The 25,432-nt window shown below is 45.4% G+C and overlaps 1 protein-coding gene across 18 annotated transcripts in view; it reads left to right on the top strand.

Moving 5' to 3' along the window:
• LOC105899010 (kinesin-like protein KIF1B) overlaps positions 1-25,333 on the top strand; it is a 48,925-nt gene extending 23,592 nt beyond the window's left edge. For 3 of the 18 annotated variants that reach the window (XM_031566281.2, XM_031566283.2, XM_031566282.1), the window contains 13 exons: positions 453-494; positions 1,200-1,259; positions 2,750-2,883; positions 5,517-5,596; positions 6,413-6,488; positions 6,833-6,895; positions 7,904-7,966; positions 8,420-8,499; positions 9,130-9,242; positions 10,140-10,223; positions 10,418-10,598; positions 10,809-10,881; positions 13,331-16,129. In XM_031566281.2, the coding sequence (XP_031422141.1) occupies positions 453-494; positions 1,200-1,259; positions 2,750-2,883; positions 5,517-5,596; positions 6,413-6,488; positions 6,833-6,895; positions 7,904-7,966; positions 8,420-8,499; positions 9,130-9,242; positions 10,140-10,223; positions 10,418-10,598; positions 10,809-10,881; positions 13,331-14,980 (2,699 nt within the window). In that variant the 3' untranslated portion in view covers positions 14,981-16,129. Of the gene's footprint in view, positions 1-452; positions 495-1,199; positions 1,260-2,671; positions 2,884-5,516; positions 5,597-6,412; positions 6,489-6,832; positions 6,896-7,903; positions 7,967-8,419; positions 8,500-9,129; positions 9,243-10,139; positions 10,224-10,417; positions 10,599-10,808; positions 10,882-13,330; positions 16,130-20,366; positions 20,470-20,714; positions 20,864-21,910; positions 22,090-22,608; positions 22,756-23,915 lie in introns of those variants that run through there. The other 15 variants (XM_031566289.2, XM_031566290.2, XM_031566291.2 and 12 more) reach the window with 13 other exon arrangements.
• The last annotated feature ends 99 nt before the right edge of the window (positions 25,334-25,432 follow it).

The raw sequence follows: 25,432 nt of genomic DNA on the forward strand, positions 1-25,432 counted from the left end.
CCCCTTTATTGTCAGTCTCTCTGATATGCTTATGTCATGTCTTCCATTCATCACGCTCCCTCACTGTCAAAAGGCCGTTTCCATTAGATTGAGAAATACTTCATCCGTAAGCTGCTCAGGATAATATAGTGATAGATATGTTGATATTGTTTGTCCTAACACTTATTAACAAGAGGCCTTTTGGTCAAGGTCACCTTTAAGGGGTAAATCGTTCAGGCTTATTTGTAAACAAATAAATCAGCAACGTGACATGAGGTTCAGTATAATGCAACCTGTTCCTGAAGTCTGACCTGCATGCCACAGACAGTATTGTCTTATTAGTCCTCCTCTTCCTCTACTCTGTGAGCTGTTCATTGGGTGAGGACAGGTGTGTATGTCAGTCATTCCTCTGCTAGTCCTCTCTCTGCTCTGACCTTTGACCCTTCTCGTGTTTTGCCGCTTCCCTCCTCCAGTGGACCCAATGGGGGATGAGTGCCCGGGAGGTGGAAGCAAATGTGTGTATAAGTGTGATGGGCCTTGCACCGTCTATCTCTCTTGCTCTTGCACACCTGCTCTCTCTCTCTCTCTATCTATCTATCTATCTATATCTATCTATCTATCTTGTGCCCCTGCTCTCTCTCTCTTTCTCTCTCTTTCTCTCTCTCTATATCTCTATCTATCTATCTATCTATCTATCTATCTATCTATCTATCTATCTATGTTGTGCTCCTGCTCTCTCTCGCTCTCTCTAGGCTGATCATTGCTTCTGGCCCTCCTGGATGCAAATCTCTTGGCTTTGCATGCCTGGTTTTAGTTCACGCCTGTGCTTTTAACACAAGGAGTCCCAGACAAATGACCGAGGGAGGGGGAGGTGGGGAGGTGGGGGGGTTGGTCGGGATGCCAGGCTGCCGTAGCATGCCCCTTGATTGCTTGGCACTTTCTCCAAGTTGAATGCAATAGTCTAAACAGAATGACAAGCGGCTAGTTGTTGTTTCACAACAGATTGTACCTTGAATATTGCCCAGCAATTTACTAGTGTTTCTATATAAATGTTAATATTCAGTTAATGTGTTTTTGTTGGTTGTTTTCCTTTCCCCCTAAAACTCTGCCTATTTGTTCTCATCGTCCACCATTTTGTCTTAACCTCCTCTTTTTCAATCTTTGTCTTTCTCCTTTCTTGCCAGTGAAGCTTGTGTTGTTATCTCAATTGTTCATTGCAGGTGACAATGTTAAATCTCTTCTGATTACTCAAATGGAGGCCATGAGCTACAGAAGGACAGGTGCATTTCTTTGCCATGCTGAGTTTGGGTGGAGTTTAGAGGTAGTTTTAGAGCCAGTTGATTGTGATGTCTGGCCTGAGAATGGTATTTCTTTGTTGGTGCGCTTCTTTGAAATTATACTGGCAAGTGCTTTGCCCCATTTGTGTTCTTCCCAACTTTGTCCTATCCTGTCCTATTTTTATTCCTTATGACTCTATTATTCCCCTGTTTTCTCCTAAATTTCTTTTTGAGACATTTCTGAAGGCTATAAGCGTATCCCTTCCATTTAAATACTACAAAAAGCATTAGAGCCATCAAAATGATAAACATGTGTGTACACATCTGTCTGGGAGTTCTTGATGTACATCAAGCGACAAATGCAATTGGCTGTTTCCCTCCATACTCTCATTATATGCTAGAAAAAATGGAAGAGAAAATTAAACCCGAGAACAGAAATGCTCTGTTGCTCCCTCTGTTAGCTACTCCTGCCGGTTTAGCGTTTTGTAACATTATACTACACATGGCCGCCCAATGGGCATGTTAACCCAGTTATTTTTCTGGAAAGTTCAATTTTTTTTCCCTTGAGACGCCTGGATGAGAGTGAATGAAATGACAGATGTTAAAACCTCAGGCCTCTAGAGGGAAGTTTGGCTGTGCTAAAGCTTGTTCTGCTCACCTGAAATGCTTTAAAGACCCTAGTGCTATCTGGCCACTGTTAGGCGATGGTGGGCATGATGAGTTAGAATGGTGTGTCTGTGTGTGTGTGTGTGTGTGAGAGAGAGAGAGTGTGCTTGAGTGCAAGGGTATGAAGGACCAAGACCTCACTGCACCAATAGCCTGCTGTTCTGCAGCATGTGTTGTTTTTGTCCTCTCCCCCTCCCCCTCCCTCCTGTCCTTTCCCGTTGGCCTCCCTGCAGCCTCATGCCTCTCCTCTTTCTCCTCCTCATGTCCCTCTCCTCCGCCCAGAGACAGAGCGTTGGCAGTTTTCACCCAGGCCAAAAAAAATGGGGCAACACTGGGGACTGTTCTGCCCTTGAATATAAACATTTTTAGCAATTCTTGCTTCTGGACTTTGAGAACCCTTTAGAGAAAGTTGAGAAAAGTGAACCCTTTAAGGTGTATCATTTTCATGATGTTTATTCAATGTAAAACCCATTCATCCGTCAAACTTCAGTGATATTTTTGCCTGAGGTGAAAACTACTGCCCTCTAGCTAGTGCCCTCTATTGTTCTCATGTGTTTGTTCGTGTCCTTTGCTGTGAAACTGTGTGTCTTACAGTGGTCTCCTCCTCTTGTCTCTCTCTCTCTCTCCCTATCTCTCTCTCCTTGTCTTTCCCTCTCCCAAACGTCCCCTTTTTTACTGTCTACTCCATTTCCAAAACCTCTCCTTTCCACTCCTCCTGGATCTTCGCTGTCTCTCCACCTGTCGCTCAGACCTGAAAGATATACACAACAATCAGCATAGATACTTGCTAGCCTCAGAGAACCAACGGCCTGGCCATTTCTCCACAGCACCTATGGGCTCCCTGACAGCCTCCCCGTCCTCTGGCTCACTCTGCAGCCAGGTGGGCCTGACGTCCGTCTCCAGCATCCAGGAGCGCATCATGTCCACGCCGGGAGGGGAGGAGGCCATCGAGCGGCTCAAGGTACTTCACAAACCCCACTGCCACTCGCACTGTCTCCCTCTCTAGTGCATGGAACCCTGGTGCCCTTCTGATGACTTACCGATCACACCAAGAAACCTGGTGCAAGGATGGGGTAGAGCGCATTGAGTCGCATTGAGTATTGGTTCCATTTCCGCCAAAGAGTCGCATTGAGTATGATTGCAATGGGACAGAGTTCCAATTATTACACCAAAGAACTGAGTAGAACTTTCAATATGCATGGTCACAATAAATTATTTTTTTGCTCGTGATGACACACCATAGAACAAGAAGACAGGTAGTCAGTGGAGCCTTAAACACATGATGGCATTGGATTGTTAATGGTTATCCCTACATAGGTGTGAATTGATGTGTTCATCTTCTTAGTATAACCCCTGATGAGACCTATTTAAATCAAGATCTCTCATCGAGTAGAGAGCTGATTAAGGATGCAATGGGTGCTCTGTATCACCATGGTAACCTCAGGCAGATGTCTGGGCTGATCTCTGCTTACACTTCTGTTGTGCTGGCAGATGACTTGTGGAAACAGCCATTAATTCTCCTGTGAATGAAATTGAAAAAGGCAAGAACATTGACCAGTTAAATATACTGTCATATCCCCCATGTGGTGGTTGATTGAGTTATTGAGGGTTAGCCAGTGGGTTTAGGGAAGAGGCTTCCTTTTTGTAAATTAATATGCAGCTTATCTTAATTGATATTGATCGATATTTGAATCATGGTTGCCTTAATTTGTGTGTTTCGCTTGTATACTCCCTCTCTTGCTTTTACTCCTCTATACCTCTTGTTGTCGATGAGAGGGCAAAGAAACCTACAGCCATTAGGAGCTGCAGTTTCCATGGATACAGCGGTGCACGGTACTCAGTCGCAGAGTGACGTCAGCTTCCAACGCAGTCAGGGAGGAAATCAGACTAAAATAGACCTGGTCTTCGTGGCTAACAAGCGTAAATGGAGAGAAAAAAAATCGAAATGGGAAAGTGTGATGTGTGCAAAGTGTCCTGTTATCCTCTTCGAAGACAACAGTCCAGTCTGCTATGATTCATCACTTCCTATGAGCGAGATGCCTCCTTTAATTAATATTTACCAAATTCGAGTTTCTGTTCATCAAGCGCTTGTTTATAATCAGCGACGGCTCTCAACATAACATCTGACAACCACATTCCTCCTAATTGGCAACTCAATTCAGTTATCTCCTCAAAGCTGCGCACCAGTTGTTCACCCTCAGTCAGGGATGATCCATCCAGGTGTAAATTATTTACATGCATGTGGTCTAGTTACCCTTATATGGAGCCCTAAGGTTGATCATGGCACTCATATTCACATGAAGGTAACGTGCTGTTCCTTCCTGTGGCGCACAGACCCATTAGGGACCCATTAACCATTCAGACTCCACAGGCTCCAGTCCTGTATAACTTGGATGTTTTTCCTCCTGCTTCCATGATGCTGATCCCATCTCAGTTCATACCATCGTCCACCCTGCTCCATAAAACGTGCGGTGAGAAGGCATTTCAGAATTCCTGGTTCAGCAGATAAGGCTAAAGAATAGCAAGCAATGCAGCCTTCCAGGACAACAGATGGTTTAACCCTTTAGAAAAGGGATCCAGGACAGGACATGGCTTAGTGTTCAGATATCCTGCGTGAGGCCAGATGGCCCTTGGTTTTTCCTCTTAAGCCAGAACAATGAGGGCAGAACACAATGAAAATTGTCTGAAGAAAACGCACCTATTCCTGTCTCCCTGAGCTATTTAGACATCAAGTTTGTTGTTTCATGTTTGCGAGATGTACAGCTAAGAAGCTACTAACCCTCTCAAAGTAGATGTTTCCACTTTGGAATCTGCACAGCATTCTCTTTATTTTGTCACATTTCCTAGCCAGATGCTGTAGTGCTCAGAGCACAGTAAGCTTCTTAAAATGGTACAGGAGCCCTTACTGTGTACCAATGAATGCTTTATCTGGGGGAACCCTTACTGTGTACCAGTTAATGCTTTATCTGGGGGAACCCTTACTGTGTACCAGTGAATGCTTTATCTGGGGGAGCCCTTACTGTGTACCAGTGAATGCTTTATCTGGGGGAACCCTTACTGTGTACCAGTGAATGCCTTATCTGGGACCTTGTAGGACTCTCTGCTCGTGCTGACTGTTGAACCTTGAGTTTGTGTCACTGCCACTGCAGGAAGGTTTTGGGTAACCGGACTCTGAGGGGGGTCACTGGGTCCAAATCAATGACTCTGTAACCTAAGATAGGAACCATTCTTTTCACTTCACTTGAAAGAAAAGTGCTGACTTAGTGATGCCCATTGAGCAAATTATTGCTTTTTCTGTCATTTAGCTACAGCTGCGTCTTACTCAATGCACAACTCTACTGCTTGGTAACAAAGTTGGCAAAGGCTCCCTTGTGACGAACAACCTTGAAATATTGATATACTTAACTGGCAATTGCATACAATGTGGTATTTGTCCGTATGTCTTGTTGTTATCTTGTGGCTTATTTTTTTTACTGGCACAGCCCCTCTAAACATTCAGGTTTGCCCTTAGTTCAGCATTGTAGGAAACCAATTAAGATAACAGCAGATTTGAGGGGCCAAAAGCTGACTGCCTCTATCACTTGTGCCCCATAGGAATCAGAGAAAATCATCGCAGAGCTTAATGAAACTTGGGAGGAGAAGCTTCGCAAGACAGAGGCCATCCGCATGGAGAGGTAAGAGAGAGAAGAGCGACCTGCCTTCCCTGCTGGTAGTTTTTTAAATTAAATATGGGGTGAAGCCTTTCGGTGACAAGGGTGCACCACTTTCCAGTTAAAATTACAATCCCAACTCTGAGCTCTGCCATCACAAGGCATTGGGTTCATTTTTTTTTTATTTCCTACTCACTTAAAACCACTAGTGTTCCTTTCCATATCTTCCCCAATGTTGTTTGCAGCTGTGTGATTTAAACAGTGTTCCCTGAGAGGTTCCCCCTGCCTCTCTCCTGCTCTCCGAGCTCCTGTCTTCCCACTTTAGGGTCACTACTCCTGCCCTGCCTCCACAGGCCAGCTGGTGCCTGTCACTGCCTGGCCCCACACGCTGCTACAGCAGCATCCTGTATAACACACTGACCCTAGCAGAAAAATAAAATAAGAGACAAGGACACACACACACACACACACATGCGCAAACACGTACACATACACACACTCATAGACACCTTGTTTCTCACACTGTTCACGCAAGACTACTGTAGACTTCCTGGCCCCCTCAAATGTCATCACTGCTCCCTTAGACTCATTTCCTGACGAGCAACAGAGTCAGACATATAGACACCCAGACAGGTGCCTCAGTAGAATGACAGTGCTGAGAATGGATGTCGAGTTTATTCTTAGGCACCCAAGCCACCAACATCTTTTGTTGACATCTGAAGCCTGCGAAGCACAGCAAGTGGTCGGTGTTGTAATTTGACAATTTGAGAAGTCACACGAGTGAATTAAATGTCATGTCTCTTTCTCTCTCTCTCTCTCTCAATTTTTTCCTTTCCATAGGGAGGCCCTCCTGGCAGAAATGGGCGTGGCAATCCGAGAGGACGGGGGAACGCTTGGCGTATTCTCGCCTAAAAAGGTAAAAGGAGCTCTCTGTGGGGGGGGGAAAGAAGTTAGGCCTAAGGTGTTATTTTCTGTCTTTAGCCCTAGATACGATATTTCTTCTTGGAAAACCACCGCTAAATAAGAGACGTTTTTGATACCTAGGGCCTGAGAACAGTCCCACTGTCTTCTCTACTGAAGAGCTGTCTAGTGGAGTGTCCTCACCAGCTGCAATGTGCCCATCTTCAGTTACCTCTTTATGTTTCCATGTCTCACCATTTCTGTCCTCTCCTCAGCTTTCACTGTGAACTTCCTTCTTTTTGTTTATATATTTTCTCGTGTGTCCATCTCTTCTGCTCCACGCCCATAATTATGATATAGTTATATCCTGAAAGGCCAACTTCACTGTTTGGTGAAGACTTTGATAGTTTTCCAATGGACAAGGTTTGTGGAGCTACTGATTTCCCCTTTGTGCAGTCATAGGTGTTATAGATGAGCCCGTAGGTTAAGATTCTCTCCCACACTCGAAGCAGTCACATACAGTCTCGCTTACCCTGTAGGAATAGTAATTACGTCTCTGACCTTGAGTTTGGACTCATACAAATATATGAGGCATTGAAGACAGGGTACTTGTAAGACCCTTTAGATCCATAGCTGTCTTACGTTGCAGAGCAATGTTCAAAGAGCTGTACATCAACCATAATAAAACTCCAGTATAGAAATGTAACCTTGTTGGTTTCATAGACATGCCCAACAATGACTGAAAGAGATAGAGGTGGAAGGCTGGGTTGAGAATGTCGAGATGTCGATGTGAGAGGTAGATTTAGATGTTGTAGGAGAAAGAGTGACTGAGCTGAAAAGAAGGAAGGAACAGTATGGGGAGGGAGTGTGTATCACGGAGAGAGCAGACCAGATGTCGAGAGGGGTAGGTCAGTAGAGAGGGGCGTGGGATGGGAGCAGGTGCAAGAAGAAGAAGTGAACGTGAAAGAAGGAACAATGGATGGTTGTAGGTATGCATAGGTGTTTGGGTGTATGTGGACAGGCAGGCAGTGTACGTTTTTCTCTCTCTCTCTCTCTCTCTCTCTCTCTCTCTCTCTCTCTCTCTCTCTCTCTCTTCCTCCTTGTTTGCTTACCCATCTCAAGTTAGGAGAACAGATGCGTCAGAGTGTGTAACAGCGCTGTCATTTAAATCATGATGGCGCACAGTTCTGCCATTTCATTATCTGCCCCAGTAGCCTTTACCTCACTGAGTGCTTCAGTGCCGTCAGCACCGCATTAGTCCCTCCTATCCAGATCTGCAAAACCTGATGACTCACCAGTGTGATTTTTCTCCTTTGTTCTACACATGCTGTCTTTGTGTACTGTTTCTGTTTGTCCTCTTTTGTAACGTTTCTTTTTTCTCCATTTCCATTTACACTCCTGCATTCACTTCGCTGTCTATCCATCACATAGCTTTTGGTAGAGAGACCATGCGATCTCTACACAGACTTTAATGGGGTGTTTTCACCCAAGAAGGTTGGTGGCTTAGAGTTGGACCGGTCTTGTTTTCAGTGCTGTCGTAGAGCAGTTAAACCTGCTGCTGAGAACCAGTAGTTCTGTTCACCTGTGGAGATTCCACCCCGTGAAGTTCCTCTCTGTGTTTGTGTCATTCTAGCTTTGTTACCTAGTCCCTTTTATTACCCAGTACCTTATACACCCAAGTCCAAACTCAGGAATTGTTAGGAATTTTTCAGTAGAGTAGTGTTAACTGTGCTTAGAGTTGGGGATTTTGTTAACACTTGCTCAAGTAAATATTCCTTTTCAGCTTGGGAAACGTAGCACCACAAGACCACTTTTGAGCGGTGGAATGTGAGGAATGTTTAGTGTCTAGAGGCTGGTAGATGTTTGACAGCTCAGAAACTAGGTCAGCAATGTTCATAATGGAAGGACTCCGTCTGACTGCCTCCTGGCATTCTTTACTCTCCGCAGACTCCACACCTGGTCAACCTGAACGAGGACCCGCTCATGTCAGAGTGTCTACTATACTACATCAAAGATGGCATCACAAGGTATCAGCACTGCTCAGGAAGGCCATATTTAATGCATACATGCTACAGCAAAGCAGCACATCACTTGTGTAATTCTGAAATCCCCCAATTTAAAGTCACTCTCCTCTCTCGCAAGTCAAAATGGAATACATTCATTGTGGTTATTACCATTTCCCGGGGACTACTAAACCCCCTTTTCTGAGAGCTCCTTTGAAATCCACCTCAGATTAGCCTCAAAGGTCCATCAGCCACACAGCCCTGATAAGTTGAAAGGTGGAACACAATCTTCAAAAATTTCAAGCAGGACTTAAATTGCCTCTGTATCTACAAGGATTAAATTGGCATTTTTATGCAGTTTCCTGGGGCTTTTTGGAAAAGCTTGTCATCTTCTTTTGATGGCTGCTTTTGTTCTTACTCCCGCCATTCTCTTCCCTCTTGATAACTCCCCCTGGAGGATGGAGTATATACTGTACATGTAGCTCCTCCACTGAGTTGTGGGTGATGGAGAGGTTGAGGTAGAAGCAGAAGTTTTTTGGGCTGTTTTTAAGGCTGAGTGATTTCACCATGTCTTGTGGGAATATGCTCAAGAGTTAATTCTTCCCCTCGGGGGCGTGTGAGAGTCTCTAAAATGGCCGCCTTCTCCTCTGACAGGGTGGGCCAGGCTGACGCAGAGAGGCGCCAGGACATTGTTCTGAGTGGAGCCCACATCAAAGAAGAGCACTGCATCTTCTGCAGTGAGAGGAACGCCAACGGGGATGGTAAAGGTAAGAGACTCTAAACAACTAAAACAGAGTTGGGACTAGGTGGTTGTTGTTAGGTGAAAATTCACCCTAGTTACCTCAGGACTCCGGAGCTGCATATAAGTATATTTATTAGACAAACAATTGCAATCGGGCTCACTCCCAGCACAAGGCTGAAAGTGAAGCAATATTAAACACATCGCACAAGGTTTATATAGACAGAAGTTTAGCATTCAGCAGGGATAACCACGTGGTGGATTTCTGACGTCCGAGGCAAGGATGGAAGTTTTGCACAAGGTCGGAAGAAGCACAGTTAGACCCTTTTTATCACCTCTGGTCTAAACATGCTCTTGTACATATGCAGACTATGGCACCTAATAATCTAAGTTACACACACGCAGAAACACAGAAAAGCCATGTTCCTGCTTACATAAGTACATGATTCATATAAGGTAATTAATAATACAAGGCACTTGATTGTTATATTCTTAAGTCATTAACAGTGTTTTAATGGAAATGATCTCCATCAGTTGTCTTACTCGAGTGCTGTTTGGTGGGAGGGAAGAGAGTGACCTCAGACATCCTTTCACTGACCTCACTGTTTGGGAATGTTTTTATTAGATTGTCTCAACCCGACAGACTTGTGGTTTTTAGAAAACCCTTAATTTTAAGTGGAAACTATCTTTTCTTAAACTGGACTTTTCTTTTTTTTTATAAAGAAGAAGCGAACACATGAAAACCAAATGAAAACTTTGCTTTGTTGGAATACCGGCAATGTTCTCGTCCTCTGATCCGAAATACTGAGAAATAGAGAAATCCGTAGACCACACGGAAAATGAATGGGTTGTTTTGAGTGTCTTGTGTTGAGTGGGGAAACTGGCCAGCTGTACCCTAACCCTGAACGGTCTCTTTGTGCTGCAGTTATCGTCACGTTGGTGCCCTGTGAGGGATCTGAGACGTACGTCAATGGCAAACGCGTCATTGATGCCATACAGCTGCGCTCAGGTAAGTCACTTACATTAAGTAGACATGTTCATACTCTTATGAGTTACCAGTTGTAGCCTCAGTTTGCAAATCTAATGTGTTGTAAATTCCCATAGCATGACTGATAATATGAAGACTCTCGGAAACTGATCTTGAGTGTCTGACTGATTCACTGTAATGCTTTCCTGAGAGTCTGTCTGTCCGCTCTCTCCAAGGAAACCGCATCATAATGGGCAAGAACCACGTGTTCCGCTTCAACCATCCGGAGCAGGCGCGCGCCGAGAGGGAGAAGACCCCGTCAGCTGAGACCCCTGTGGAGCCTGTGGACTGGACCTTTGCTCAGAGGGAGCTGCTGGAGAAACAAGGCATTGACATGAAACAGGAGATGGAGAAGAGGTACGCTGGAGCCGGCTTTCATATTATGCCTTTTATATGTCTAACTTCAATTAGGAATTGTATCACTATGGAAGTGAAAGTCATGTTTTATCATTTTCTTTCCGTTGGTCTTCTTGCATTGTAACATCGGGCCCTTCCAATCAGGCTTGCCGTTCTGGGCAAATTGTTGAAAAAAAAACTTAACCTAACTTCTTCTACTTTTGTGTGTAGGTTGACTGAAATGGAGATCTTGTATAAGAAGGAGAAAGAAGAGGCAGACCAACTTCTTGAGCAACAGAGATTGGTAAGTCCCCGTTCCTCTGCTTTTTACCTGATCTGTCAGATATGATCCTGACCCATGGCAATAGCTGAGACAGCCCTTGTGGTAGCTCAAACTGATCCAGAGTGATAAAGATTTTTAGCAGAAAGTGACTAATTCAGTCCTTTTCCACGAAGAACCTGCAGTCACTGAAGTCCTTGTGAGAGGGAAGAGAGGGAGTGGAGTGATGCAGGTCATTCTGCCTGTGGCAAATGATTTGATGAGTGGGTAGCTCCGCACCTGGGCCAGAGTTTCCCCACTTGCTCTGAAGTCATACCAGCACTAATTCTGCACTCTTGACTTCTTGACACCCTTACATTATGGTATGGGTGTGTGAGAGAGATTGTGTGTGTGTGTGTGTGTGTGTGTGTGCTGTATGTTGAAGCACTCCTCTCCCAGCGCATGGCTGACTTCTTTGCATGGAGTTTTAAATCCACTCTGCCTGGATTGTGACATAAAATTGGATTTGAATTTCCTCTTGAATTAGACTGAGACTGAACCTTGCACAACAGCATCTGAGAACAAACAAAAAAAACCTGAAATCCCAGGTTTCTATTTGAACTGAATTGCAAATGTAAAAAAAAAAAAAAAAAAAAAAAAGACACGGGCTTTGACGGACAGGGAAAGTAGCTCCCACCCACTGAGCACTGCTTCAGTTCCATTTGCTGCTTTTGCATGGTCTCTGTTTGTGTAGCATGTTCTTCCTTTAACCGATTCATTTATTCCTTCATGTTATGAAAAGGCCTTAGATCGCTACGCAAATGTCACTGCGTTGTTGTGTGAGGCTCAACTTGGCTGGTTTGATGACAAGATTGCTTGTTTTTTTAATGTCGTTGTTTTAGCTTAGTTTTCTGTTTGTTCCATCTTGAGTTCTTAGCTTTCCAATGCAGTTGCCGGTGTGACCAATGCATTGTGATGACGATAACCACAAATCTCTGCTGTAGTGTTCTTATTTTCGGCAAGACGTAGTGACAATGTGGTTTCTCATTGGCTTCTGTCGGGCAATTCCACGTGTTGTCCAAAAAGCCTGTGTCCAGGCCGGATACAGTGGGCACACACAAACACATACACCCCTGCAAGGGTCGGTTAAGTCAATGATGACAAGCACTCCAATGCTACGGTGATTTTTCTCGTTTGTCTTTGTCTTGCCCCGGCCCCTCCTTAAGTAGAAACACAACCTCCACTCAACACTATTCACATCTTCACTTGAGCACCACATGACGTACGGACCAATCTCCACCTGTGACCTAACCGCAACCACAAAAAGGCCTCCACCTGTCCTGTCCTCTTGACAGCATCTGCTCGATCTGACTGTGATTTGAAGTATTGTGCCTTGCCTACTCCGCACGAGGGGGGGGGGGAAACAGAAATGAGAAACTGCATTTTCTCTGAACTAACTTCCTAACTGTAGTGGATGAAACGACGCTTTTAACCAAAAGCTCCAGGCTGCCCTGTCTTCTCTGTCTTCTTCATTTTTTCTCCCCACCTCCTCTAACGTCCCACGCAACTGAGCTCTTGTGTCTTCTAACCTCACTGCTAGTGCTAGTTCCTATCTCTAAACCAGCTCTTCTTTCCCAAGGACTTCAAATGGGAGAAAAGCTCTCCAAAACAAATCAGCTGCCTTTTTGCATGCCACTTTTCTGAAGCATGTATTTTTTTTGGGGGGGGGGGGTCGATGAAGGAGAAAAACAGGAAGTAACGTTACAGCAGTGAGGCAGAACATCTAGCCCCCAGGAAATGGCCCCACCTCCTTTTGTTGACAGTTTTTGTTTAAAGCCATTACAGTCATGTTTTGTCTTTTACGTTAATATTAATATGTAATGTTGGGAGCTATATTGACCTTACAGTTTAAAAACTATTTCTTGCCTTTTGCCAAAGCATTAAAGTACATCATATATACCTTCTGTGTGGGCGTAACCTCTACTAGCCACACAATGTATGTTCATATGAACTTGTATAGTGTAATTGCATATAGTGTCACACATTTGATTATTTTTATTTTAAAATGATAAATACGATATATGTATAAGAACTCCCTTGTCGTAAACAACGCATTTCCCAGCTAGAATCATCATTACATGGTTCTCCGTGGGCTCCACTCAATTTTTTTGTCCCCTACAGTGGGAACTGTAGTCTTAACACTACTTTAGTTATATTGAGTGGAATAAGAAATATTTTATAGTTAAATAGTAGTTTAACTAGTTAATTTATTAGTCAAACCGTATCGATTCAAAATATTTGTAAATCTTACCATAGACAATACATTTTTACCCATGCATAGACGCTCATGATCCCATAGGCTCCCATATTACATATTACCTGTTTCCATTAAAATCAGCTACATCCTTTTGGTTTGGATTTCCCCCATTTTAATTTTCCCCTTTTGTCCGGAACTTTTTTTTTTTTTTTTTTTTTTGTTCTGTTCCCCCTTAAGGACGGCGACTCAGATAGTGGCGATGACTCTGATAAGCGCTCGTGCGAGGAGAGCTGGCGACTGATTACCTCCCTGCGGGAGAAGCTGCCGCCCAGCAAGCTGCAGAGCATAGTGAAGAAGTGCGGGCTGCCCAGCAGCGGGAAGCGCCGCGAGCCCGTCAAAATGTACCAGGTCCCCCAGCGCCGCCGGCTCACCAAAGACTCCAAGTGGACCACCATCTCAGACCTGAAGATCCAGGCGGTGAAGGAGATCTGCTACGAGGTGGCGCTGAACGACTTCCGCCACAGCCGGCAGGAGATCGAGGCCTTGGCCATCGTGAAGATGAAGGAGCTGTGCGCCACCTACTGCAAGAAGGACCCCAACGAGCGGGACTCGTGGCGGGCTGTGGCGCGTGACGTGTGGGACACGGTCGGGGTGGGCGGCGACGAGCGCATTGAGGACATGATGCTGTCCAATGGGCGGGGGGTCCACGACATGGACGACCTGAAAGTGCACATCGACAAGCTGGAAGACGTCCTTCATGAGGTGAAGAAACAGAACAACATGAAGGACGAGGAGATCCGTGCGCTCCGCAACAAGATGGTCAAGATGGAGAAGGTCCTGCCACTCATCTCCAATAGTGGGGAGACAACGGACAAGCCTCCTGTTCAGGGCATGCGTATGCGCAGCTCCAGCGAGGGCAAGGCTCCAATGGACACCAGGATGGACAGAGGTCCAGAGAACTTCTATGACGAGGATCGTGCAGTCAAGCCTGGTGGAGGGGAGGAGGAGCAGCGCAGCCGCCTGCGGTGGATGCGTCAGGAGCAGGCGCGCCTCAAGAGCCTCCAGCAGCAGGAGATCACCAGGCAGCTGCGCCGGCAGAGCGGCCCGCACCGCTTCATCCCCCCCGAGGACCGCAAGCTGCGGTTCCCCTTCAAGAGCAACCCCAAGCACCGCAACTCCTGGAGCCCCGGCACGCACATCATCATCACCGACCAGCAGGTGATCGAGCTCAAGGTGCCCAAGGAGGCCGTGCCAGAGGAGGACGACGACGGCACCGATGCAGAAGGAGTAGGAGTAGGAGTGGAAGTGGCAGCAGGAGGAGAAGAGGGTGCAGAGCCCAAGGAGAGGCGGCCGATCGTGGTCCAGTCTTACCCCTCACCTGTGCCCAGCCCCATGCCTCACAGGAGGGGCAGCAGAGATCTAGGGCAGAGCCAGAGTCAGACTGAGGGCCACAGGCACAGCTACAGGGGCCAGGGGCCGCACGGGCGGAGCCGCAGCAACTCCTTCAACAGCAGCCAGCGCCCGGCCAGCAGCCAGCGCCCGGCCAGCTTCATAGAGTCCCTGCCCAGTGGTGGCGACAGGAGGTCCCAGCAGCAGCAGCATTACCAGCCACGCCACCACCAAAACCAGTCTCCTGTGCCCCACCAGCACCAGCACCATCACCACCATCAACAACAACAACACCATCAACAACAACAACAACACCACCAGCAGCAATACCAGCCCTACCACCACCACCACCCACAAAAAAATGGCCACTTCCAGGGCCAGCACCAGCATCCCCACCCCGACCAGCCACCCCACTACAACAGCTTCCACACTCCGCCCCGCATGCGTCGGCAGCTGTCCGCCCCCAACCTGAAGGCCAGTAGGGAAACGACAGTGTGAGACAGAGGGCACGCTGCTGGGGAAACTGGACACGGGCCCAAGTGCTAGATTAGAGAATCTTTTCATTCAGACACATATATACATACTGACACACAGTTACACATACATCATATACACACAAACACACCGATGCTCAAACGAACAACCACAAGCAACCATGGCCACTACTTCATAGAGAGTGTGAATCATCGCATTGGACGGCTTGTCCTCATTGAATTAAACCATGCTACAACCGTGGCTTTCTTTTGTACTTGAACGGTAATTTTTGGTGTTTTGGTTGGTTCGCATTACAGCTGTATGCGACAGTCTCGGCTTCAGTGTTGTACTCGATTGTTGCTCCCCCATTCAAATCTCGGCTCTGTTGCAGTGCTTGTGGCTCATGCAGTGAGCGCGAGAGCACGTTTTGAAGGGATGCAAATTAACAGGTGACAAACAGATGAGATGTTGTAATGCCTGGATATACTTTATCTTTTTTTTTATACCGAAACCTGAGGATCAATGTCACCATTGTTTTATTTACCCCATGAAAGACATTTTTCAACTGATTTTAGTCATCATGAAATGAGTCATCACCTGCATTGTCATCCTCCATTTTGATCTGCCTCCGAAAAGAGTAGAGGTGTGATTGATGCTCTTGGGTCCAAGAGTGGATGTTTTGGGATTATCACTCGGTGCTTAAAAACAGGCCCTGCAAAGTAAATCCCTTGTTCAGCCAAGTCATTTCATTTGAATGTTATGGTCAAAAATATCATGTTTTTGCTAGATTCAATCATTCTTGTCCCGAAGATTTCCACAACTATCATTGTAATAGCTGCCCAAGAACTTCAAGGAAAGAAAAGCCACAACTTAGTGTTTTTTAATGTTTAGTACTATTTTATTGTTACTGAGATGCAGCCTACTCAAATGTATGTTTGTTCACTTTCTCATGACAGCTATTTTAATTCACTGTGGTTACTGATACTCTGGTGGCCTTGGCTTATTCAGGAGGCCTTTAAAAAAAACTGAGATTCTTAGACTGAAAAATAGGAAAGCTATGCGCTTAATACCTGCCTTCTGGAAATGAATGAAGGATATTAAGGAGGTGCTTAAGGAAAGAGATCAAAAAGTGCCTTATTGACTCACTAATGTACCGTTAACCTTATGGATAGTGTAACAGACGGGAAGACTAGAGATGGAGAACTCCCACAATGTTTTTGTATTCTATGCTTATTATCTGCCAGCTGTGTCTCACTCATAGAATGTATGACTAGCTTATTTGATTTGAGAGTTGCAAAATTCCAATTGTGGTGACACATTGGTGTCATGGTTTGTTATCTGATTGTAAAAAGGAAAATTAGTTGTGCGGTGGGACATCTTAGTTTTTGCGTTGGGTAAAGTGTTTTCGGAGGACTGTGACTGCCACTCACCATTTTTGTTGATGGAAGCATCATTTTTAACTGTTCACATGAAATGGAATGAAATCTGCCCCCTGTAGCATGTGGCATTTTTTTTTTTTTACTTTTAAAGAAATGTTTTGTTATTAAGACAAGAATTTTAAAAAGAAAAGTGAAGACTAGACCTTACTGTGTGGAAAAAAATGACTAGTTTAGTCAGGGCTCTGTTCACATTGTTTCCTTACATTGTCTGTAACACCACTATGGACTGCTATGCAGGGAGGTGGGCCACGCTGTTCCCACGGAGATGTATGCAGTGTTCTGGAACAGTCCGCTGAATCCCCCACCCACAATCAGCATGATTAGAATCACATTTATTTTCTGCGGTAGAAGGGGGGGACGGGGGGGGGGGGGGGGGGGAGGGACTCTCAATGAGGGAGCACACAAAACAGCTCTTCCCAGGGGAGGAAGTCTAACAGAGGGTTGCCATGGTTTCCAGAAACTCCTCTCCAAAAACTTTGAAAGGAAAACCAGACAAGTCTATGCACGTCTGAGGCTGTCTCGAACCTGGAGAGCAAAGAGTTTTTAGGATGAATGAATCTTTTTTGTGTTGTTGTTTAAGGGGAAGGGGTATTTTTGAGTTATCAAGAAAGGTTATAATTTGCCTTTGTTATGCCACTGTTTCTTTTATTAGAGATGTGTCCTCTTTTGCAATCTTTATGTTCTCATACACACCTTCATTGTTGGATGTGGTTTTCTTACTCACTTGCCCTCGTCCAAAAGCCACACAAATGGCTTCTTTCTTGTGCTCAAGCATAACGACCAGCACATAAGTGTATCTCTGTGTGCGTATGTGGTTTACCATAGCCCACACACACAGAGTTTAACCAAAGCCTGTTGTGAAGTGAGGTCCAGTATCTCAGTGTTTGGCAGGTTAAGGGGTTAAGAATCCATCTGCCCTTCCGTTCCTATGCTGCCTATCTCTACATTGAACTCCAATGTTTCCCTAATCCTTAATGTTTTAACGATTGTGTCTGGACCACTGCTATATTGAACCGTTTTAATGATTACAAGTACACTATGCTGGACTTCTGAAGAAGAAAAAAGACATAACAAAACACTATGAGATAATTTAGGTATCCTTGTAGCTTCTCTTGACTGACCCACAGGCTGGATCAACACGGGAGGCAAGAATTGCAATCAATACTATTTTGTCACAGTAAGATGTTGCCTTTAGCTGCTTTATCCAATGTAGTGCCTAAAATCATGAAGGACACAATCCTGCTTTAGCATCGCGCCCAATCTATGCATGGCTTTTGAGCAAGACTCCATTATCGCTTGGACACTTGCTGTCTGACTATCTACTCATGCCTTGCAGTATGTACACATCCTCCTCCTCCCCAGTGAAGAATGTTACCATTGACAATAAACAAAACTGTGGGTTAACTGGTGCTGATGGCCACTCCAAGCACAGCCAGGGGGACACTAATGATATTGTATAAAAATGAACAGTGTATATTGTTCTTTTGAAGATATATATATATATATATATAGGTATATATACATACATATACTTCGTCTGTTCAGTGTCGTTTGTTTGTCTGTCTGTCTGTTTGCCGTGGGGCAAATGAAGTGGCTCAGGATGGCCAGTGCCAAGATGCGCTGCTTCTGTGAAAGCTGCCAGAGCACTTTTGTTTCGTGCAGTGAAACAAACCTGTTCACGAGGACTTCTGCTGGTTTTAATGTGCTGAATATACAGACATTTTCTGACTGAAAAAAAAAAAGGTTTGAATGAAATAAACTGGCAAATTCTCATTGCTGTGTATTGGTGGTCTTCGTAGTTTAATTTCACGTCAAAAACTATGGAATTGTGATTATATGTCATATTCAATTTTCCAATCTGTATTCACGCACCATTCATATTTAAGGCTTTTTTGAAGCTGGTAGCACAGTGTGAATAGGCCCTGTTACGTGTGTGTGTGTGTGTGTGTGTGTGTGTGTGTGTGTGTGTGTGTGTGTGTGTGTGTGTGTGTGTGTGTGTGTGTGTGTGTGTGTGTGTGTGTGTGTGTGTGTGTGTGTGTGTGTGTGTGTGTCCATACCTTTTATTTGTTAAGCAGTCATACATATTCATTCATGTGGAACTGAGTGTCAACTGGAAATAAGTGAACAGGCACCAGCTAGCGAGGTAGGTTGCTGCCTGGTTTTCCCATCATAAATATGTGGATACACATGAGTGGATGGGTGAGTTATAGGTTAATGAGACCTCGGGTCTCGATACCATCTCTCAATGCCTTTCATCAAAATGCACTCTTTTATAAAAGTAAACAGACTGAAGTTTAGTCAAAGGCTTAATTATCCACCTTCATCTCATAATTCATGCACAAGTTGGTCTTGTAAAGACAACTATACATACTTTTATCAAGAAATTTGTGAGGAAGTTAATTTTACATACATGATACCGATGTCTGGGATCTAGATAATGCTAGTATAGTTGGTGGACTTTAACATAGACACTCAGCTGACCCATATTTTTTAGGGAACTCTGGTTGCCCAAGATTGTGTTCTGAGTTATTTAGTAGAGAAATACAAAAATACTAAACTACACATAATGAAAGTAGACATGCAGTACTTTGACCCTGTCTGGAGAGTTCAAGGCATAGGCTTACTGCCAGCAGCCTAATCAAGCCACTATGGTCTAAGGCAGAAATTATCTCTACTTTCTGCTTTCCGGCCCAAAGAAAATAACACTTAATGTGAGTGAAAGTCGTGATTTTTCTTAAAATATTATTGCACATTAGTCATTCTAGTGGCATTCCAGTGGTAAGCTTCAATGCACCCAAAGTACTGCAGATTCAGATAACTGCTCTATCTGTGTAATGTTGTCCTTATCGTGCCAAACTATGTTGGATGACCGCATAGTAAACAGACCCTCAGATGGTCCCTTCCCCTCCCGTTCCTACTGTTTTCCTCAGAGTCATGCCTCATTAATGTCCCATTATGATAATCAAGCTGCATGTGGGTCAGCCTCAGTTCTGCCGTGGCACTGTGCGCTGTAAACAAGGCGCGTGTTCCCGGGCCGGGCCAGGCCTTCAGTGGAGCGGCCTGCTGGGGAAAGGGAAGGGTTAACGCTCTGGAAATGTATCAAAGGCTGTGCTGTTGCTGCCAGAGCTGAACAAACAGGATGAGCTCACCACCGCCCCGCGTGATGAGGCGACGGGAGGCATCTGCAGGGGCCCCTCCGGGTTAGACGAGAGAGAGACACACACACACACACACACACACACACACACACACTCACTATCTCAGACACAATCTCACTCACACAGGCTCACTCGTTCACTCACACACTCTCACTCACACACTCTCACTCTCTCACTCACACACTCTCACTCTCTCAGACACATACACTCTCACTCAGACCACCACGGCACACACCTCCCCCATCACGGCCTCGTCCATCACGGCCTCCTCATGACACTCCCCATTCACATGTAGGCATGATGTAGCCAAGGGAGATCAGAGTGCAGTGTTAGTGCTAGAAGAGATTATATGAAACAGTAACTTTACTCTGGGTGGAGTTTTGCTCACCATTGCTGAGCTACGTTATTGAATGAGTTAACAATGGGAGAGAACATGCAATGCCACATTGACACAACTGAAATGTAAGTATTGTATATAATATCTATAATATTACAGTACCAGAATTGGACTACAAGAGAGCCATATTCCAAACCTGAATCAAAAGAATTTCTCCTCTATTTACTGATCGGTTATTGGTTAAAAACACTGTTTTGCCACCAAGATGGCACCTCTATAGTATTTTACTTGACTGATTCAATACCAAGGCCCTCCAACAGAGGTTTCTGACTTGTTGTCTAAAGTTTCAGAGGCCTGTCTGGCTCGATGAATGGTTGTGTCTGCCCTTCGAACTTTTCGACCTTTGCTGACCTGTGTGCACTGACAGGCCATGTGTGCTTTCTCTCTCTGCCCCTCTTCCCACACGTGTCCCACAGGTGTATGAGACCAAGCTCCAGGAGCTCCAGAAGCAGGTGGAGACCCGCTCACTGGCCGCCGAAACACCAGATGAAGATGAGGAAGAGGAAGAAGAGGAGGAAGGTAAAATAAAGCAGTTCTCATCAGGGGTTTAACAGGGTTTCAGCTGTAGCTGAAGCAAATCTCAGCTGGCTTAAACAACATGTCTGGTTTTTGAGGAACAACACTCTGAAAGGTCCTCTGGTTACCAGAGGCACCAGATGAAACTAAATGCCTAAAAGGCCTATATGTAGGGCACAAATGTCTTGAATCATTATTTTGGGGAGTGTGTATGTGTAGCGGCTCATGTGATGTCCCCATCCCTGCAGTGCCGTGGACCCAGCATGAGTTCGAGTCGGCCCAGTGGGCCTTCAGGAAGTGGAGGTACCACCAGTTCACCTCCCTCCGGGACCAGCTGTGGGGCAACGCAGTGTACCTTAAGGAGGCCAACGCCATCAGCGTGGAACTCAAGAAGAAGGTAAGGCCGACGTATCACACTCACACCTACACACTCTAACAGTACATTGCTAAACACGCCTATTACATCACATTATGCTCATAGGCCCCCGTAGAGATAGGGTTCGCAAAGGCTGTTAGTAATACATATCAAGACTACACACAATTAATTGTGTGCCAGCTGATTATTATGTAAATCTTTGCCATAGGCTTGGGGGAAAGAAACACATCCCTGAAGCATTTGCAGCTTCTTTCTCATCAGCAACGATTGATGTTTGGGGTGCAGACTCTAATGAATCTGTGTACACAAGAACAAGACTGCAGCGCAGTTCCACCGCCGCCCCCCCTGTTACCCGTCGGATTTCTCGATCATTCCGCCTCTACCCCTCTCCTCTCGCTCGCTCTTTTCCTCCATCCTGGAGTGCCAGTGATTTATCCTCTGATTACTGGACATGACAGCTTCTGGGAGCCGGGTCATAAATGCGAGACAGAAAGTAGATGTTCTCGTTTCCCCAACGCGCTTCTCAATCCCCTCGCTCTGCTTGCTTTTAATTTATACCCCGTCCCTTTCCTTGCTCCAAAGATATTACCTAAAAAGCCCCAGCACGTACCGATCCCTAGAAGCAGGCATAGCGGAAGCAGTCATTTCATGTGAATCCAAATATGCCTGCCTGGCGTTTGATCCTGCATAGTGTGATGGACCTCTTTTGCTTAAACAAATACGAGGTAAGATAAAGTGATACAGAAATGAGGCAGAATAGAATAAAACATACAGAGGTAAGATTACAGTACTTGAGCAGTTTCAGGTGCCATAAACTGCAGGAAAAGAGCCGCAGGAACCAAGACTAAATGCAGGGTTGAGCACATTTCATTCAGATACTGTCAGACTATATAGCATCTCCGACAGCTACATTGACATTACATGCATGCTCCTGAGAGGATGAATGAGCTATATATTTCTTCTCTTTTTTTCATTTCTCTTGCCCTCTTCTGTTTCTCTCTGTCCCTCTCTCCTTTCTACTATTTCTCTGTTGCTCTCTGTGTCTATCTCCTCCTTGTTCTCCTACAGGTGCAGTTCCAGTTTGTACTGCTGACAGATACCGTGTACTCACCTTTGCCCCCGGAGCTGCTGCCCCCCGAACCCGAGAAGAGTCGCGACCTGCGTCCGTTCCCCCGCACCGTGGTGGCTGTGGAGGTGCAAGACCTGAAGAACGGAGCCACACACTACTGGTCCCTGGAGAAGCTCAAGTAAGCAGGGGCTGGCCTGAGCCCACCTTACAAAGACCTGCACCTAAACACACACACACACACACACACACACACACACACACACACACACACACACACACACACACACACACACACACACACACACACACACACACACACACAGTCCAGTGTCCAGTGCAGTGTTCAACATTGTGTTTGCTCCTTGACTGAGTATTTGGTAATGTGATTGTAAATACCTTTGACCTTAACAGTGGGAACCTTGTTGTCTCATTGCCGAATGAAATTTCACCCCAACTGGCAGCATTGAATTACATTTAAAGGAATTATTTATATGCAGCCAGTTAGTACACAGCTCCATCTGTAGCTATTCATTAAAACATTGAGTCTAAAAAATGATATTTGTTCTTTAGCTGCTCAGAAACCGAATCGGTGACCTTGCGCCACGCTCAGTCGGACTCAAAATGTCTGTGAATAAAATTCCTCATTTTAGCCCAGTATATGTGATTCTGACCCTCCTGTGCTCTGCTGCGGTTGCAGGCAGCGCCTTGAACAGATGCGGGAGATGTACGACCGGGCAGGGGAGATGGCCTCCTCCAACCAAGGAGTGGAGGATAGTGGCGATGGGGCGCTGACGGGCAGTGACCCCTTCTACGACCGCTTCCAATGGTTCAAGTTGGTGGGCAGGTAGGCCTCCCCATGACCCCTATTAGCCCCCCCCCCCCCCCCCCCTTCATCAGCTTTGTGTGTAATATATTTATTTAGCTTAAGTGCTGGACCAGCCAGGGTTTTTAATGAGACACAGTGTCAGGGGTGGTTGGTACGCTCACCCTCTCTGAGGAGGAGGAGGAGGAGGTGGTGGAAGGAGAAGGAGTGATCCTCATGAAACATTCATTAAGCTTTACTCAATGCAAGCCTCAGGTCACCCACAGCCACACATCCACCTCATCTCCACAACTCATTTATGTATATATATATATACACACACAGACGCACGAGCACACGCACGAGCACACACACACACACACGCACGCATGGACACACACACGCACACACACACACACATGCACATATGCACATATGCACATATGCACATATGCAGGCAGGCTCCGAGTTCATAAGCTCATTTGCATCATTCAGTTTTGTGTTTGGTTTTATTTTCCCCTCTTTATTATTCCATTTGTGTTTGGTTTTCTTTTGCAATAGTTTGTAACCATTTTGTTTTCATGTAACATTTTTCAATTTTCCCCTGTCATTTATTTTTATAAGCATATATTTATTCATATTATTTAAGTATGTTTGTTTTGATTTTTACTGTTTCTTATTTGATTATTATTCCTGATTTGTTGCATTGACCTGCCATTTTGTTTTCATGTCACACGCATATGTTTGATTAGAGCACATTTCAAGCTTACATGTCATCTTTAATTTATCACTGCTATGTTCATGGACACCCATTTGTGTTTCAGATTAGAAATGTGCTGTAATCATGGACAATTGTAATTCCATTTACGAGAAAAAAAGGTTGACTCCGTGAGGTCTAGGAGAATATGACGACTTTGTGTTGATGGAATGTTCAAGAATGCTAGTTCCTTTTTCCACGTCAGCCCCAGGGAAGGAATGTCCATTAATGCTAACCTGCTTTGTTACCCCTGATGAGAGCTCCATCTGTCTGTGTGTCTGTCTTTCTTTCTCTCTGCCTGTCTCTCTCTCTCTCTCTCTTTCTTTATTCCTGTCTTTCTTTCTTTCCTTCTTTCTTTTCTTTTTTTCTTTCTCTCTCTATCCCTTTTTAACCATTGTTGGCACTGCTTTGCACTTTTGTTGCCCACCCCCCAAATCCACCCCAGCTCTCCCATCTTCCACGGCTGCGTGAACGAGCGTCTGACCGACCGCACGCCCTCGCCCACCTTCTCCACCGCCGACTCGGACATCACCGAGCTGGCCGACGAGCGCCAGAGCGAGATGGACGACTTCATGGATGACGAGGCCTACGTGGACGACACCAGCTCGGACGCCGGCACCGAGGAAGGCTCCGACCTCTTCAGCGACGGCCAGGACCCTTTCTACGACCGATCCCCCTGGTTCACCCTGGTGGGAAGGTTGGTGCCAAAAGGGGCCTGTGAGGGGTGAAGGCCAGAGGGGGGAGAGGCTGAGGGGGAGATCAGGAGGAGGCGCTGGCTCCTTTGACACCATAGGTCTAGCCCATATACATGTGTGCAGCAGGGAGTTGATCTACGGGTCAATGTGAGGAATCAATACGCAGGTTTCATCCATATATAAGCATAGCCCTTACAGCACACATGTACACACTACCTGCAGCACATATGTACTTGACTAAGAAAATATGAGGTAAAACACAGGCTAGGTTTGAATTAGATGAACGACCAGAGCTACATTTCCACACATTACCGTATTCGTCCAGGCCAAGAGTGTGTCAGGTCAGAAGGTGCGGGAGGTGGTCAGTGGGAAAGTCAGGCAGGGCATCGGAGCTGGCAGTGCCTCCCCTCAGCCCCCTTCCTCTGTGCCCGTAGTGCTGCTTCATGCCATCTCCTCACCAGCCGCATTAACCCGTCCCCATCTGTCTGGGCTGGGCCTGCGCTCAGACACTCACTCCCGTGTGTTATCGTTGTGGTAGTCCTACATCTGTCATTGTGTTCATTTGGAACGTTTCTTGTGCTTTCACGTATTTTTTATTTGTTTTGTGTGTTTTTTTTTTTTTTTTTTTTTTTAAACATATTGTAGTGTAATATACTGATGTCATTGGTTTCCATTTCTAAAAGGCTATTTTGAGTCTCTTGAATGATGGTAGACACAGAAATGGAGAGAGATGGAGAAAAGGGGCGAGGGAGAGAGAGAGGGAGAAAGAGAGTCATGTGTTCCAGCCCTCAGTGCTGTCATCATGGGATCTGCGTCACTGTGACTTCATTGACTTGGCAGAGTGATAACTCTTTTTTTTTTTTTCTTGTGGCCTTGACTCTCGCGGGAGGAGGGGGATGGTACTCTATGTCCTCCTCCCCCCTCTCTCTCTCTCTCTCTTCCAAATACACACACCCACACACATATACACTGTGCAAATTGCCTCACAACCGGAAGTGTTACCAGGGAACATAATAGCTTGGTTTGAGTAGCTTAATTCTATCATTCATCAGACTCAATGACCCTTTTAATTATTTTTACCTTATTTTATTTTACTGCTTTTGGTTGTCAAATTTACCATACTGTATCTCCATTTTTTGCTTTTGTTTAGAATTGTGTATAACTTTTTTTGTTGTCATGTTAATCCATTTTCCAATACGCTCATGGCCATTCTAATGAAATGAACAATGCTTTGCTCTTTCTGTGACTGGGTTTGAGTCATAGCAAG

This window comes from Clupea harengus, chromosome 4 (assembly GCF_900700415.2).
Source record: "Clupea harengus chromosome 4, Ch_v2.0.2, whole genome shotgun sequence".
Taxonomy (NCBI): Eukaryota; Metazoa; Chordata; class Actinopteri; order Clupeiformes; family Clupeidae; genus Clupea; species Clupea harengus.